This window comes from Pezoporus wallicus, unplaced genomic scaffold, assembly GCF_028554395.1.
Source record: "Pezoporus wallicus isolate ANWC-B61680 ecotype Strahan unplaced genomic scaffold, APGP_CSIRO_Pwel_v1 contig_2384, whole genome shotgun sequence".
NCBI classification, from domain to species: Eukaryota; Metazoa; Chordata; class Aves; order Psittaciformes; family Psittacidae; genus Pezoporus; species Pezoporus wallicus.
Window position 1 is genome coordinate 3,856,598 of NW_026640488.1, and position 17,000 is coordinate 3,873,597.

Consider the following 17,000-nt stretch of genomic DNA (forward strand, 5'->3'; position numbering starts at 1 on the left):
ATGAACAGGATAGGAACTTCTTCAACCCTTCCGTGAGATCATTAGAAAGGGTTGATTCTGAAAGTTTTCTGTCATTTCTAAAAAATGCCAAGCTTGGCTAAAGGAAATACCAGTTGATAGTATGCAAAACTGACAGACCTAGCTTTACACCTTAGACTATGCTTAGAAACTGAATGTATTAAGATTTGGGAGTTTTTTTCTGTGTTCTGGAATGAGCTTCTAGTCTTTGATAGCTTACAGTTTTTTATGTGCTACAAAATAGGCTGATTTAAAGGAAATAGTTGTTTCAGGTAAATTTACAAAAGTATATTACATAATCTGTATTCATCCTTAAAATATGGCCCATGGGATTTCATTCATAGAAGTACCAATTTGGGTCATTTGACATGTAATTTCACATGCTTAAATATTTCATATATATCTGTGTAGCTGCCAGTTCAGCATTGAGTCAATAAATAGTTTCCTATATACTTTGCCTTAGTGTTGTTAAGCCACAGATCTGTATGTAAACTGGTAAGAATGGCTTGCAGGAAAATGTTGTGGTAGCTTACAGTGAAGTTAGAAAGAATAATTTATCTTAAATTATAATGTTAATAGGTTGGATTCTGGCAGGATTCCTGTGTGGCAGCACCCTCCACCTGAACATGAAGGTGCTGATGTGAGAAAAAGAATGTCAAAAATTTGTAGTACATGACAAATACTTCATTTTAATCTCTTCAACAAATTAGCCTTAGTATGGCTCACTGATAAGTCTGCACATACCTGGGCATGCTCCTGCACAGCAGTTGAGAGTTTGCTTTGTTGTTGTTTTCTCAGTGCTGGGAAACTGGAGGTGAAGATGAATACTTCATGTGTGCGTGGCAGGGATTTTGGTATCTGCAATACTGGATTTTTTTGTCATAGTCTAAGTCAGTTTTTGTGGTTTTGCTGCTGTCCTTTGGCAGGTTAATATTTGCAAGTTGAGAGCACACCCCTGGGGCAAAGTATTGCCTTGGGAGATAGGTCTGACTGGTATAACTGACATAGCTTCCCTCCCGCCCCCCCCCCTTGCTGCCCTGCCTTTCCTTTGGAGGTTGCCGTCTCTGAAAGCAGTAACTTGCATGTCTCCCGAGTTGCTGTTGACGACAGCCTGGCATATTAGTGTGAATCAGATGTGAACAAACCCACACGGGAGCAGGCACAGCTCTTCTGAGGACACACAAATTTCTGTTTAAGCCAGATGAGATTGATGTTGCTGTAGTCCAGTCTCTTTCTTTTGGCGATGCGGGCATTGCTTTGGCCTTAGTGCAGGCAGCCAGATGGACAGGTGCTAAATCAATGCTAGAGGGTAAAAAAAGAAAATATAAATGCTTGGTACAGCTTCCTAAGTGGCTGAGAGTCAAATTATTTCAGTTGCTGTATATGAGAAGAAAAGGATTTAAAAAGGATACTGTGGCCACAAGGAAAGAGAGGCAGGACTTCAGCAGCCTGGGTTTGGATTGTGGCTTCATTGCTCACTAGGAAGAAAAAAATGCCATTGTTGTTCTTAGTATATTATGATTTGGGGCAAAAAACATTAAAATACTTGATGAGAAAAGGGAGGTTTCACTTGGAGCTAACTGTTTAGTCAGCCATATAGAAATGACAAATGCCTCCCTTTCTGCCAGCGGTTTCGCGGTCTGTTTAAACCCATCAAGGACTTTAAGGTCCCACCTTCTCCCCATTGCATGAGCTGTTACCTCCATGACCCTGATGCTGGACCTCATGGGTCAGATGCTGCCAACAGAGAGGCTTGAAGTTTGGTCCCTGTGAGCAGGTATTTGTCCTGGGGCTAGGGAAGGTGGCAGGGGCGCAGCGGGGAGGGACAGGGTGGGACCTCCTGTTTTCACAGCAGTGAAACCTGGGCTTGGGCTGGTGTCTGGAGCTGCCAGGCGTGGTGAGGAGTGGCTGTGGACCACCTCTTCACCCAGCCTTGTGCCACTGATGGGTGGCTGCAGGGGACGTAAAGAATGAGTTAGTTACCAAAGATCAGCCTTTCAAAACCTGCTTAGACTCAGCAGGCAGATCTTTTTGAGCCTAAGGTGAATATTAGCTGCTTTGAAAAGGTCCTTTTTTTCATCCTCCAAGGCAGTGAATTAAAGAATTAGCTTGTATTTTATTTTTACCCTTTGATTTATAATACACCAAACTATTATAAGATGAAAGCTTCTCTTCACTTGTTTGCTGCTTCACAGAAATGAGTGAATTTCTGAGAGAGCAGTGAATTTCTCAGCTCAGCATTTTGCTTTTTAACTGTGGCAAGGATGAATAGTTGAATTGGGCCTGTAGTTTCACACCTTAATGCAAACCAGGACTGAAACCAGTGTAAGTCTGCGATTTTTAGAGGCTTAACTTTTTCAGTCCAAAGAAGTAAATTTTCACATTTCTATCACTTTATTAAAGTAAAAAAATTCTTCATTAAGCTAGTATGAATTTGAGGCCAACATTCTGGTTTGTGTTTGTCTGGTTTGTGCAACTGGCATTGCCAAATACGTTTGAAGCACAAATGAAATGGATAGCAATGTCTGGGCATAAATACTCAGACTTTTATTAGACTGGAGAGCAGAGGTAAGGTTGCAGACCTATGTGTTTCTGCAGCTCTAATTGAAGTTGAGCTGTGTTAAAACTTGAGTCTCTCCATCTTGTTTCAAAGTACAGTTGAAACTTTAAACTGGGGCAGCTGACACCACAGAAACAAACAAATTAAGAAATAACAGTGAATTAAACAAATTTCAGGCTGCTTCATACACAGCAACCCAAGCATACGACTCTGGCTGCAGGACAAATTTAAGCGTAGATTAGATTTCAGTCTTCTAGCCTTAATTTAAATGAAAACATGCTTTGAAACCTGCACTAATTATTTGTGCTTTGCATTTAATTTTTGGTTCTGGAGTTTCCATTGAGATGTTTTTTCAATCTATTGCCACAGCCTATGGGTAGAACTTGATTCTTGTAGCAAGACCAGCTACTTTGCATTGCTTTTGGTAAATTTATTGGGTTTTTAAGTTCTGCTAGTTGGATAGAACAAGAAAGCAAGAAGCTGGTGGTTCCTCTGTGCTTTTGTATAAATAGTCCTTCCCGGAGCAGAACATTTAACCAGCTGTAGCATGAGGTTTAGCTTTGTTCCTCTTGACATTCATAAACTGTTATAAAGTTGTATTTTAAAGGATAAAGGGAAAAACTAAAGAGTAGCTCTCTGAAGTTCTGATGTCTCAGTCTGCCACCTTGTGGCAATTTGAGTCCACGTGTTGAGTACAAAACCCCATCAAACCGCTGCTATCACTTGCATGCTTTTATGTACTCCTTGGATTAGTTAGAGGCAGCTTTCAGGAACACTGCGTGCTAGCAGAAATGTTTGTGTAAGTCATAATGCGGTTGAATTTGCTCAGCTAGCTGGCATAAATCCCACAGACAGACCATATCCTTCTCAAAAGGCAAACTTCTTTTCCTGAGAATTTCAAAAGTGTAGCTTTTTGTCAAGTGGATAGAATATCAAAATTAACAAACTGTCATAGCTTACATGCCTTAGTTTTATGTGTGTGTGTTATTTTTGCGAAATAGCTTTCATTAAACCATCATTTCAAGCATTTGGAATCTCTTCAGGATTTTACAACATTTGGGGCAAATATTTTGGAAGGACTCTCACATTCCATTAATTCACTTGTAATTAAGAAATTGAAAAAGCTACTTATGTTTGATATTGAGTGCTTGTTAAGTAAGCAAAGCATAGGTTTTCCTGAGATAAACGGAACACAGTGGTGACCTAATGACGATGACTTGATACTATGATTACTTTTCATCAAATCGCTTTCCTGCTCTTCAGTGCTACAGACTGACGAGAAGCATGCATTGTCTACTGACAATGTATGAAAACATATTCAGCTCTTTTGACTGTTACTCTAGTTTTCTGTACATTGCAGTGTTACAGAGAATTTAACTGAAAGGAATAATGCTGGTTGTTACTTACATTTCAGTGCCATGCTTTTGATGCTAGGGGGTGCTGTTCCCTGCTAGACACCTTCTCGAAAGATACGGCTTAAAGAACGGCCTGCAGCGCTTTTCAGGAACAGCCAGTGCACATCAGCTGCAATGATTTTGTTTTGGTAGGACCCCATTGTCTGGGCTCTTGTTTTCTTGCTGCTTTTTTTTTGCAAACCAAAGTCCCCACTTTAATTTTCTCTGTGATAAGATGTCTTCAAATTTATCATCCCAGTGTGGGTGCAGCCAGTAACCCTGATGGAAGCAGTGGCAGAGCTGTACTTTGGTTTGGGTTTTTAAATTTTTTTTTTTCTCTTACCTTCTGTTTTTTCAGATCTCTCTGGATTTCTTTCTTTAAAAGATTTTTTGCTTTTTTTTTTAATTCAAGTATCTCCACTACCTGCAGTTCCTGTTGTGGACACCTGTGGAATGTTGTGTTTGCCAGTATTTGATAAGTATGCTTGTATTCTGAATAAAGATTATTTTTTAAGAAGTGGTCACTAATGTTACCTTGCCAATTGCTTGTGAAACTGGTCAGAATGACTCCCTTCAGTGATTTCATGCGTCCCGCCTGTTCTGTGTCAGTTCAGCTGCATTTCTCTAGAGCACTCATAACCTGTGTTCTTGATGGCTTTGTACATCTGCAAGGTTGGTCACTAGGTTTTGGAAACCAGATGTTCATGGGCGCCTTTTACGACGCACTTCCACTTTTAGGTCTGTGAATCCCTGTAACCCAGCATCCTTAATGGTTCTTCATCCGTCTGTGAAACCTTCGCTGCAGCTAAAGCTGCCGTGCAAGCTAGTGGCAGAAGGTTACTCTCCTAGTCTTCTGTCTGCTTGTTGGAAATGAATTACAGTAGTACCTTGTGGCCAGACCTTTTCCACGTAATCCACTGCTATAGGGATCTGATCCTCAGTGATCCACACCCAGCTTCCCATGGCAGCTGATGGCTTGTGCCTCACAGTCTGGCACGTCTGGTGAGCAGCAGCGGTGCATGGGGTCTGTTGGGGTGCATCTTCCCTGATGCTGCTCCTGGGAGCCTCTGCTCACCCCCAGCCTGTGTGACAAATGAGCAGGTCACGGACTGTGGCAGATGAGTCCTTTCGCATGTTTTCATTAGTATTTAACAAAAAAGGGGATGTGTGCATGTAGAGTGCATGGGCAGAAGGCAAGCAACTACTGTATTTTCTCTTCTAAGCCTTCTGTGTGCAAGTTCCCTCCATCCCAAACCATGCATAGTTACTTTTATCCTCGATGTGTCCTCTGCTCCTCACAGGAGGACCAAAGCCTCCAGAGAGCAAGGGCACAGAAGGACAAGAATAGAAGTGCAATCAGTGTTTTGGCTTGTGCTTTTCTTCTACTTTTCAAACTGAGTATTTGTGTTTTTTTTCAGTGCAAGTGAAAGATGTTCTTTTCAATACTGAATGAAAGACACCTATTTAGTCTTAACCATTGAGTGTAACTCCTGGTATCTTTTCTGAGCTGTATCATGATTTAAACAAGCACAGTATTTAACTAGATTTTATTTTTATTTTTCTTACTTAAATTCAAGTTCTCTGTGCAACTCCATTCCTAACATTTTTGCCCAAATACCACATCTAGCATCGTTTCATTGTGTCTGAAAACAGTATTTCTGTACTTCATGATCAATTTTATATATGCAAATATTTCCCAATGACCAAATCTTTTTAAATTTATAGCTTTGATATATTCAATTACTTGAAAACATCATCTTACTGTAGGTTATGAGAGTGGTATTGTTACTGAGAGTGCTGTTAGCTTATTCTCAACTTTGTCAGCATCGACTACTGGTTGCAAGCTACTGCTCTGATTTTCAGTGAATTAGGGATAATACATTGTCTCTTAACTAGCAAGTTTTAAAAAACTGATGATGAAACAGCATGAAATCCATAAGCAAAAGTGGAATCACTCTAGAAGTTGTGGGCTATACTGAAGTTTTCTCTTAAGTGCTGTATAACATTAACAAAGCCTCTAGACTGACATTAGTGTTTCCATAGCCGCATCTTAGGAAGTTTTAGTCTTGGGTGTTGTTTTCATGTCTTTATTAATGTTGTTTTGTGAGGTGGATATTGGAAGCTTGCAATGGTTGAATGTAACACTTCATGGAACCATGATTGTCTTTATGATTTTCTTATTATCTCATGCCAAGAATTTTCTGTTCATGCCAACTTTTCTTCTTGGTGAAGCTTGTGGTTTACCTTCTATTTGAAGAGGATACAATTTTATAAATGTTTATGTAAATGTGGTATTTTGTTAGACTATTTTGTACTTCTTTTCTTCTGAACATGAAAAGACAAATTTCTATGAGTTTGCTTTATAAAATAAGGTTTTTGGGTATGTTGGCATTGAGAAGCAGGACAGTGGTAGTTGCAAAGTAGCTCACTGGAATTATGGACCAGGCTTGTTTCCTGGATGTAATGACAGCAAAAGCAGAAAGGTTTCTGTGTTTGTATTTTCTGATGTGGACATACCATCATTCTTCTCAATGTCAGGTTCCAAAGTAGAATCAAAGGTATTCCTGCAACTTGTCTTTAATCTCTTGTAAATGTGTTATTTCAAATATTTCTGCTGCCCCTATTAGGAGAGCTCTGAATGCTCTGCAGAAACTATTTTAACAGCCTGTACCAAATTGAGAATCCTAATAATGTTTTCTTTATGTTTGTAGGATTTGGAGATCGTATATTCCTATTTACATGGAATGGAAGCTTTGTCTAATCTGAGGGAGCATCAGCTAAGGTATGGTACTTTATCACTGAATGCACGCGCACATATATGTATATTAATGCACTAACAAATCAAAGGAACAGTAGCTTTGGTAACTATGCACTACTCTTGTGTATGCTACCTCAAACTGAAAAGCTGGCTATCACTGCATCAAATTCTTCCGTTCTTTATTGTCCTAAGACTTTGTCCTTGTATGTGTGCATATGTGTATGCTTATTTGTTTCTTTTGATTTCTATTATGGATGTGTTTTTTTTTTTCCAAACTTCTGGGCTAGAAGTAAATGCTTTACATAAAGGGTACAAGTTCCAATCCTGAATGAAAGTCCATACATAGTCCAAATTGTTTATGTAACATAATAATCGCAAGAACAGGGTCTGTTATTCAGCTTCTGTGCAGTTTATATTTGCTTTCATGTGGATGTTTTGACAAATTATGTATGCAAATGATACTTAGTAAAAGATTACTAATAAATGTCACCATTTTGTTTAATTGAAATGCTTCATAAATTGAAGTAAGAACTTCCAGATGGACTTCCTGTTTTTTTTGTAAAGACTTGTGTTTGCTTGATTTTTAAGTTACTGTTTCAGTTGTTGTCACGTAGACATCTACAGCAGAGGTTTCTAAGGGTACTGGGACATTGGTGTGAGGCTGGCAGGTAGAGGAGAAGGCCAGTGCATCTCCTATATGCTCTACAGGGAGAGAGGATGAATTACTGTTATTTTGCATCCTAGAATTTGCCAACATTTGCCACATCTGAAGATGCTGAAGGAACTTTGACTAATGCTGGTTTAGGTTCCAATTTCTGATCTCTTGCTTCGTCATTCTGTCAGAGTGCACATTCCCCAGCCAGTATTCTGTAATTTGGAGAAAATATAAGACGAGGTTTTATTTTTCCTCAAAGTGCTCAAGACATTGCAACGTGAAATGTGAATTGTTGACTTCAAAGGAGTTTCTGTAATTACTTTTGCTTTGGAAGGAGGCCACAATCCCATTCAGTTAAAGTATTTTGTGCCATGCAATTGTATGCAAGTCTTTTAGCACATCAAGTTTTGCGTAGCTGGAGTTGAACTGATGTTAGCTTGTTTACAAAGATCAAAGTGCGCACATATGGTTGCATGGTATTTGCTTCTTGGCTTCCTGTGCAGAATGAGGTTCTTGCTGAGGAATGTGTGGAACTTATTCTCGCAGCACAGTGAATTCCTAGAAGAGAGCTTCTGTTTACAGTACCATACATGGAAAAGGCTGGGCTCTCAGCAGATGTGGGACAGACAGCTTTTATAGTACCCTTTAGGATACAACATTTCCTTTGGGGGTGGGATGCCACAAAACCCTCCGAGATGCATTAAAAACTAATGTATTAAATATAGCCTCTAGTAGTGAATAACTTAAAGCTTGCTGATGATCTCATCTTGAATTTATTAGGTTTGTTTAGGAAGCAGACAAAGATCATGTTTGAGCAAAAATCAGACACCAGTATTAACCAGAACTAATTAAATTTTTCAAGTATTTGAGGAAGCAATTTAGTTTGTGCTACTTGGTCACTGTTATATGTAACTTTTAACACAAGAATTGAAACACTTGGCTACATTCTGTAAGAGGAATTTTCTCCCCTATTACTGCCCTCATAATGGGACCAAACTGGGGCAGTGTCAGTGGTCAACTTGCATGACTTTATCAAGAATGTACTTCCTTCATTCTGGATTCGAGGGGGACAAAACTTGCTTGTTGAAGTGACTCTGTTTCCTGTAACTCCTACTCTTACATGGCCTATTGCCCAGTATCGTTTCAGACCAGCAGAGCACAAACTGGCCTTCAGCAGCATTTTGATTTTTAAATCTTACTTCTAGCAGTGACTTTTCTTCTGCTATTGTCTCACCAGTAACGTCATGACCATCCCCCGTTCTGTCTCAAAATGCAGGACCAGAGAGAGATGATGAGAATCCAAGAGGTGGAAGTAGGCAGTAGCTTTTGGTGTCTGTAAAGAATTTTGTCAAGACCTGATTTTATGGCGGGGACCAGTGTCTGAATAAGAAAAGATTCTGTGGTTCAGAAAGTTTTTTTTGCTGTGCCAGGATGCAAGATGTTGTTTCATTAAGTGAAATTGATCTACAAATCATAATACATAATTACATACAGTATAGACATTGCCTATAAGAAAGGATCTCACAGATAGTCTAAAGAGTAGATCTAAAATACGGAGACAGAGGAAAGGCCATGGTAGGTGTTTTTAAATCAAATAAGCCTGCCACTTCTAGACAGAAAAAACATTATTACTTGGGCTGAATTAATAAGCAAAATCGTGAAAGAAATGAGTGCTAAGGTAACTTTTATTGGAGCCTCTTGGCTATTGAAATGCATGATCTAGGAAATGATGAGAGATAGCAGTAAGAAGCCTTTTAAAAGTCGCATCAAACCCAGACCAACTCTTCCAGGCCTCAGATAAACGTTTTTGGGATTTTTGCCTGAGCAGGAATTCTTGAGCACATTTGTCTGCTTAGAATATCATTGCAGGCAACTATTCATTGGTGTGCTGAGGTTCTGATGATTGATCCTGTGAGGAATGAGAACTTCTTTCCCAAATTTAAATACAATTCCTCATTTGAATGTTCACATGAGCCTCTGAGGCAAATCTCTGTCTGACTGTCAAATAGCCTTGATGTTTGCAGCCTGTTTTAGAGCCAGAGAAAGTCCAAGGGAAGCGGGGGGGGGGGGGTGGTGGGGGGGTGTTGTTTGCTTCCCACCCGTCTTCCCCAGCAATTTACAGGCTCCATTTCCTTAATAGACAGAAATGGCATGTTGATTTTTTTTTTTTTTTTTTTGTCCCAAAGTAACATGTATTTCCTAATATTGGTAAGTTCTGTTATAGTTGCTGTCTGTTATGGCACATTTTTCAGGCAGACCATGAATGCAAAAGTTCTTTAATCCTCCCCTGTAGACAGAGGATTTTCCTGCAGGAAATTCTCTCCGCTTTGAACCCTCTGGGATTTCAGCATTAAAATCTCATGGAAACTTTTTAAGTTGCTGAATTTTTGCAAAATGAGAAGCATCAGTTTACCTTGCAACATAATTCCTTGTTTCATCTTATTGATAAATAGTCAGATTTATCTGACTTGAAAAAGGGAGCAGTTTTTATATCCTATTATATCTGATTAGTGTCACATATCATAGATTTCCATCCATTTTCTAAAATTCTGAATAGTTTCCTTATACAGCAACTGAATTTTGTCAGATCGCTTTATAAAATGAGACCAGTATCACTTTACCCATTTTCCAGACTTTTTTTTTTTTTTATGGGAGCAATTACATCTAGAGTCTTAAAACAAATCACAGTATCACACAGTATCACAGTATGTTAGAGATTGGAAGGGACCTCGAAAGATCATCTAGTCCAATCCCCCTGCCGGAGCAGGAACACCTAGATAATGTTACACAGGAATGCGTCCAGGCGGGTTTTGAATGTCTCCAGGGAAGGAGACTCCACAACCTCCCTGGGCAGCCTGTTCCAGTGTTCCGTCACCCTCACTGAGAAGAAGTTTCTTCTCAAGTTTAAGTGGAACCTCTTGTGTTCCAGTTTGTACCCATTACCCCTTGTCCTATCGTTGTTTGCCACTGAGTAGAGCCTGGCTCCGTCCTCGTGACACTCCCCCTTTATATATTTATAGACACTGATAAGGTCACCCCTCAGTCTCCTCTTCTCCAAACTATAGAGACCCAGCTTCCTCAGTCGTTCCTCATAAGGGAGATGTTCCACTCCCTTAATCATCTTCGTTGCCCTGCGCTGGACTCTCTCCAGCAGCTCCCTGTCCTTCTTGAACTGAGGGGCCCAGAACTGGACACAATACTCCAGATGCGGTCTCACCAGGGCAGAGTAGAGGGGAAGGAGGACCTCTCTCGACCTACTAACCACCGCCCTTCTAATACACCCCAGGATGCCATTGGCCTTCTTAGCCACAAGGGCACAGTGTTGGCTCATGGTCATCCTGTTGTCCACTAGGACCCCCAGGTCCCTCTCCCCTACACTGCTCTCTAACAGGTCGTTCCCCAACCTATACTGGAACCTGGGGTTGTTCCTGCCCAGATGCAGGACTCTACACTTTCCCTTGTTATATTTCATCAAGTTACTCCCTGCCCAACTCTCCAGCCTGTCCAGGTCTCACTGGATGGCAGCACAGCCTTCTGGCGTATCAGCCACTCCTCCCAGCTTAGTGTCATCAGCAAACTTGCTGATAGTACACTCAATTCCCTCATCTAAATCATTGATGAATATATTAAATAATACCGGTCCCAGTACTGACCCTTGAGGCACTCCACTAGTTACAGGCCTCCAACTAGACTCAGCCCCATAGACTACAACTCTCTGGCTTCTCTCCTTCAGCCAGTTCGCAGTCCACCTCACTACCTGATCATCCAGTCCACACTTCCTCAATTTAGCTGTGAGGATGCTGGGGGAGACTGTGTCAAATGCTTTGCTGAAGTCAAGGTAGACCACATCCACCGCTCTGCCATCATCCATCCACCGTGTTATTTCCTCATAAAAGGCTAAGAGATTGGTCAAACATGATTTCCCCTGGTGAAGCCATGTTGACTGCCCCTCATAACCTTCTTATCCTTGATATGCCTTAAGATGGTACCAAGGATAAGGTGTTCCATCACTTTCCCAGGGATGGAGGTGAGGCTGACCGGTCTATAGTTACCCGGGTCCTCCTTCTTGCCCTTTTTGAAGACTGGAGTGACATTTGCTTTCCTCCAGTCCTCAGGCACCTCTCCCGTTTCCCAAGACTTGGTAAAGATGATGGAGAGTGGTCTAGCAATGACTTCCGCCAGTTCCCTCAGCACCCGCGGGTGCATCCCATCTGGACCCATGGATTTATGGATGTCCAGATTGCTCAACTGGTCTCTAACCCATTCCTCATCGACTAAGGCAAACTGCTCCGTCGACCTGACTTCATCTAAGGTCTCAGGGGTACAGGGCTCTTCAGGACTGCCCGCAGCAGAGTAGACAGAGACAAAGAAGGCATTCAGTAACTCTGCCATCTCTTTATCTTCTGTCACCAGGGCACCCATCTCGTTCATCAGTGGGCCTACATTGCCTCTGGTGTTAGTTTTGTCTGCCATGTATTTAAAAAAGCTCTTTTTGCTGTCCTTGACCCTTCTTGCCAGGTTTAATTCTAAGGATGCCTTAGTCCTCCTAGCTGCCTTCCTACATCCTCTAGCAGCAGCCTTATATTCCTCCCAAGTGGCCAGCCCCTCCTTCCATGACCTGTAAACTCTCCTCTTCCACTTGAGCATACCCAGCAATTCCCTATTTAGCCACGCAGGTCTCTTGGCCCTCTTCCTTGACTTCCTACGTGTCGGGATGCTCCAATCTTGAGCACGGAAAAAGCAGTCCTTGAATGTCAACCAACTATCTTGGGCCCCTTTACCTTCAAGCAGCCCTGCCCATGGGATTTCCCCTAGCAATTGCTTGAAAAGGCCAAAGTTTGCCCTGCTAAAGTCCAGGGTTGCAATTCTACTTGGTATTCTACTAGTCCTGCCACACAAGATCCTGAACTCCACCATCTCGTGGTCGCTGCAACCAAGGCAGCCCTCAACCCTTACTGCTTCGACCAGATCCTCCTTGTTAGTGAGGATGAGATCCAGCAGCGCTGCTCTCCTGGTCGGCTCATCCACCATTTGCAGGAGGAAGTTATCATCCATACACTGGAGGAACCTCCTGGACTGCGGCTGGGTTGCCGAGTGGTCCTTCCAGCAAACATCAGGGAAGTTAAAATCCCCCACGACGACCACGGCCTGTGACTGTGAGGCCGCTCTCAGCTGCCTGTAGAAGGCCTCGTCAACTTCCTCACCCTGATCCGGTGGTCTGTAACAGACACCTACAACAGTATCCCCCCTGCCAGCCTGCCCCTTAATTCTCACCCACAGACTCTCAACTCGCTCATCATCTGTCCCTGGTCAGAACTCGGTGCACTGTAGTTCCTCCCGCACATAAAGAGCAACCCCACCACCCCGCCTGGCTGGCCTGTCTTTCCTGAAAAGGACATAGCCTTCCATGACTATATTCCAGTCATGTGAGCTGTCCCACCACGTCTCTGTAATTGCCACCAGATCATAATCTCCTGACTTAACACAGGTTTCCAACTCCTCCTGCTTATTTCCCATGCTGCGCGCATTGGTGTACAGGCATTTCAGGGAGCGAGCTGAGCACACCGATTTCACCCTAGGATTGTAGGAGGCCTCCCAGTCTTCATTAATTCTGGAGCGCTGCCCCACTGGGGCAAGCCCAGCTACAAGCCCATCCCCCTTCGAATCTAGTTTAAAGCTCTCCAAATGAGCCCTGCTAATTCATGCCCCAGCATCCTTTTCCCTCTGTGAGACAAACCTTTCTCACTTGTCATTGTCCAGACTGGTGCCCTATAAAACCAGCCGTTATCAAAGAATCCAAAGCCCTGCCTGTAGCACCAGTCTCGAAGCCAATTGTTCATGAACTGAATCTTCCCATTCCTTCCCACATCAGTGGAAGATGGAAGAAGAGAGGAGAAGATCACTTGAGCCCCAGACTCTTTCACCATCCGCCCCAAGGTCCTGTAGTCTTTCTTCATCCCCCTCAGACTGCGGGAAGCAGCTTCCTCCCCACCTGTCTGGAAGACCAGCAGCGGGTAATAGTCTGTTGGGTGCACCAGGTTGGGGAGCGCCCTGGTGATATCCCTGATCCGGGCTCCAGGCAGACTACACACTGATCTTGGATGACCTAATAAATTAAATGCTTAGATTTAATGATTTGTTCTCTTAAGTTAAAAGTCAGCTTAGCTTTAAATTGGTGGTTAGTTTCTTCAAGAGCTGGAGGCATGATGGAAATGCTGACTAACTTCAGAAAGTGAAGTCTTTGTGACACTTACAGGAATCATAATTAAAAATGACTTCTTTTCTTCTCTTTCAGACTGATGTGTGAAACTGTTAGATATGAAAGGCATGAAGCAAATGAAGTTCTATACTAGTAAGTATTTTTGCTTCCTTTTGTGTAATGTTCAAAGGATTAATTCATTTCAGCTGTGCTAAGGACAGTGTTTAATGCCAACTCTCTCACCCAGCTCACAGTTGTAAACATAAACGAACCACTTTGTTTTCACTGTCAGTGCAGAAATTTGCTGGTGCCAGAGAAGGGAGCTAGGAGTGACTCTTTCTTGGTGATGTGTGTTGTGTTAATTTTTTTAACCAGTGAGCCTATATAGAATTATAGTACATGGGATGTCTTCTCATTAGAATATGTTGTCATTTAGTCTCGCTTCAATTTTGTCAAACTAGTAGCGACCAGCTTTTCGTGCCAGAAGTGCCAAATTGACATATCTAACATGGCTTATAATTAACAGGGATGGGATCTAATGTCAGCCCAGATTTACAGTAGAGATCTGAGGACTGCAATTGCTGCATTTATGAAAGCCACTTACTGAAACAAAAGGTTAATCAGACTTTCACTTACTGCCCCTAGACATGCAGATTTGTTTGTGTTATCTGGCATTATTTGAACATTTAATTGTACAAAGAATGCACCTGTGTGCCTTCTTTTATACATGTGTATTTTTTCCTACACTGACGTCAGAAGGAAGATGTGATTGAACAAATTTTAATGCTAAACCTTGACCATTCAGCAAAGTGAAACTAATCTCTAATGAAACCCAGTAATCATTCATGTATGGAAATTGTACAGGGTCAAAATCTATAGATAAATTCATTTAGACCAATGTAATATTCGCTCATTTTGCAGACTAATTTGCTAGTGACAATTGTGCTGGTTTGTCCTTTTCTAAGCAGGTGATTTGTGTCCATTATGTGTACTAGAATTTTTGTTTAAACCTGGTATCTTGGCTTATTCTAACTCTTGACTTAATTTAAATTACATGCTGAAAGGATCAAGGCTGCTAGTTGTGCATATACTCAAGGCAGGCAAAAGTTGCCAGGAAATAAAATGCACTAATAGAAAATTGTGAAATCTGGGTTAACTTGAAGTGCTTTTTGCAATTCTTTTGCACTGATTTCCTTTGTCACTCCTTTCATGTGACTTCATCTTCACTTTGGTTGTTTGCCTGTCATTCCTATTTACTCACTTCTTGACATTTTTTTCCCCATGATTTATTCAGTATATTTAATGGGCAGTTTAGCAGTTTCTGGATATTGATGCTAATGCAAAATGTGCTTGTTCTAGCATTTCACATTTCTGATTTAATGTTTAATGGACTAAACCTGAAAGTTGACATTGAGTTAAAAAAAACAAACAGTATGTTGAAGCCAGAAATATATGTTCTGTTACTCTTGAGTTACAGCTTTACATTTTATTCTAATAAAAAATTTGAGATCTACTTGGTAAGAAAATCCCATGGAACCTGGAGCCTAATTTCATTGTTCTATTTTCTTAGGATAATGAACTTGGAGGAATCCTTTGTTTTGTCTCACAAATTCAACATGTGTGAAGATGTATTTCCCTAAAAAAACCCTAGAATTCCAGTTTTATAGTACACACACTGGAAAAATTCTTTGAGCGCTACAGGAGATAAGCAGTATGATAGTTTAGAATCAATCCACTCTGTTATGAGCTATAGGAAATAAACTTATAGCATACAACTTAGTGGTTTTTTTTATTGAACATGCAGCATTTATCACTTGAATCTCTTATTTTAATCATGAACGCTAAGGTGTTAAAAAGCATTAAATTTGGTCTCTTAAGTTACAACTTTTCCTTTTCTCCCCCCACCATGACTTTCCTTGAAATCTGAAATTGGGTGCTAATCTTGTGTTCAATAGAAAAATCTATTAAAATAGCTGCAACTGTTGAAGCTGTTAATTGACCTGTCCTGTCATCCCTGTGGCAGAACTTAATGTCTCAATGTGGATAAGCTAAAACTTCATCCCTATGTACTAACATGAAAACTAACATAGATGCTGTTTATTTGATCAAAACTTTTTCATTGTGAAAATTTTGTGCATATCTGCCCTGTCAGCTGTACTTATAAAAAGCTGATTTTCTAATGCATGTATGAAATGCTGAAAAGAATTATCTGTGCTCTGTACAGACACAGTGTTTTTTTTTTCTTCTATTTTTTAAAAGGAGTTTTTAATTTTCATAATATCTCTATGGATTTTTTTTTATGACCAAAGGGATAAAATAAATAGAGCACGTTGTTTAAAATGAGCTCATCTCATCTGCCTTTACTTTACTATCAGCGGGTGTACATGGTAGTGACAAATTCTCAAACCCTACGGCCATCTCACTGTTTAAATGGAAACTGGGTTATTAAAAGTGGCAGTTCAGCTTGAGTTATTCTTCATTTGCCAGTCGTCATACTACTTTAATTTGATGTGAAGTTAATGATAACAGGGATTAAAATCTGCCTGGAAAAATTTCTGAATTGAGTTTTACTTGACACACATACCTGATATTTTATTTGATTTTATTTTTTTTTACCTGCTACCTTTTATTCAAATCTATTTAAAGATACCATTTAAAAAAATACTTAGTTCAGTCGCTTGAGATATATATATGTTCAGTTAAGCCTCAGGTGTAAAGGGTGGGGCCAGTTCTGCGCAAGCTGCGCCTCACCTAAAAAATCCACTGGGCTGGCTAGAAGGGCTCACTCTCACCTGTCTGTATGGATGGGTAAGGATCTAAACGGTAGGTGACAAGGTGCATGAGAAGCTGCAGATCCAACCTTGCATGCGGGCAGACCAGCACATGGGTAGCTCGAGATTGTGCAGGAGATGAAGGTCCTGGTCGGACACTTCCTGATTGCTGAAGCACCCTTTTTTCCAACCAGATTTGCTTATCCCACTTGCCCTTGGTCATCGTGCTTGCAGTAAGCGTGGTTAAAGCCCTTGCCAAATCTTTGCTCGTGAAGCCAAGCCATTAATCAATCAATATGTGCATACATATATATGTATAATCAGTCGTCCAAAGAAGAAATACGGTAATTTTTTCTTATCTGCATAATAGTAATTGTTGACATTTCCAACAGTAAGTTTCTAATTAGCATTTTCTTTGGAAACCAAAGTTTTAGCAGATTTGTAGAGAGTGCGTATACCTCTTGAGAGTTGGACAAAATTTTTCAGATCAAAATTGAAATGTTTGCTATGATGGCAGAGAGGAATCTTTAGCACTAAACATTTTGCATCTAATAAAATGAATATGCCTCTTTTAAAAGAAGCACCCCCTTTTTTCTCTTACACTGTCATGCAGGGGCTGTATGTGATTCCTGTCTCTGTGCATCA

General features: G+C 40.9%; 1 protein-coding gene across 5 annotated transcripts in view; it reads left to right on the plus strand.

The window, feature by feature from the left end:
• RAPGEF2 (Rap guanine nucleotide exchange factor 2) overlaps nucleotides 1-17,000 on the plus strand; it is a 197,918-nt gene that overhangs the window by 52,266 nt on the left and 128,652 nt on the right. For all 5 annotated transcript variants that reach the window (XM_057419200.1, XM_057419197.1, XM_057419199.1 and 2 more), the window contains exons 2-3: nucleotides 6,684-6,754; nucleotides 13,681-13,737. In XM_057419200.1, the coding sequence (XP_057275183.1) occupies nucleotides 6,684-6,754; nucleotides 13,681-13,737 (128 nt within the window). The remainder of the gene's footprint in view (nucleotides 1-6,683; nucleotides 6,755-13,680; nucleotides 13,738-17,000) is intronic.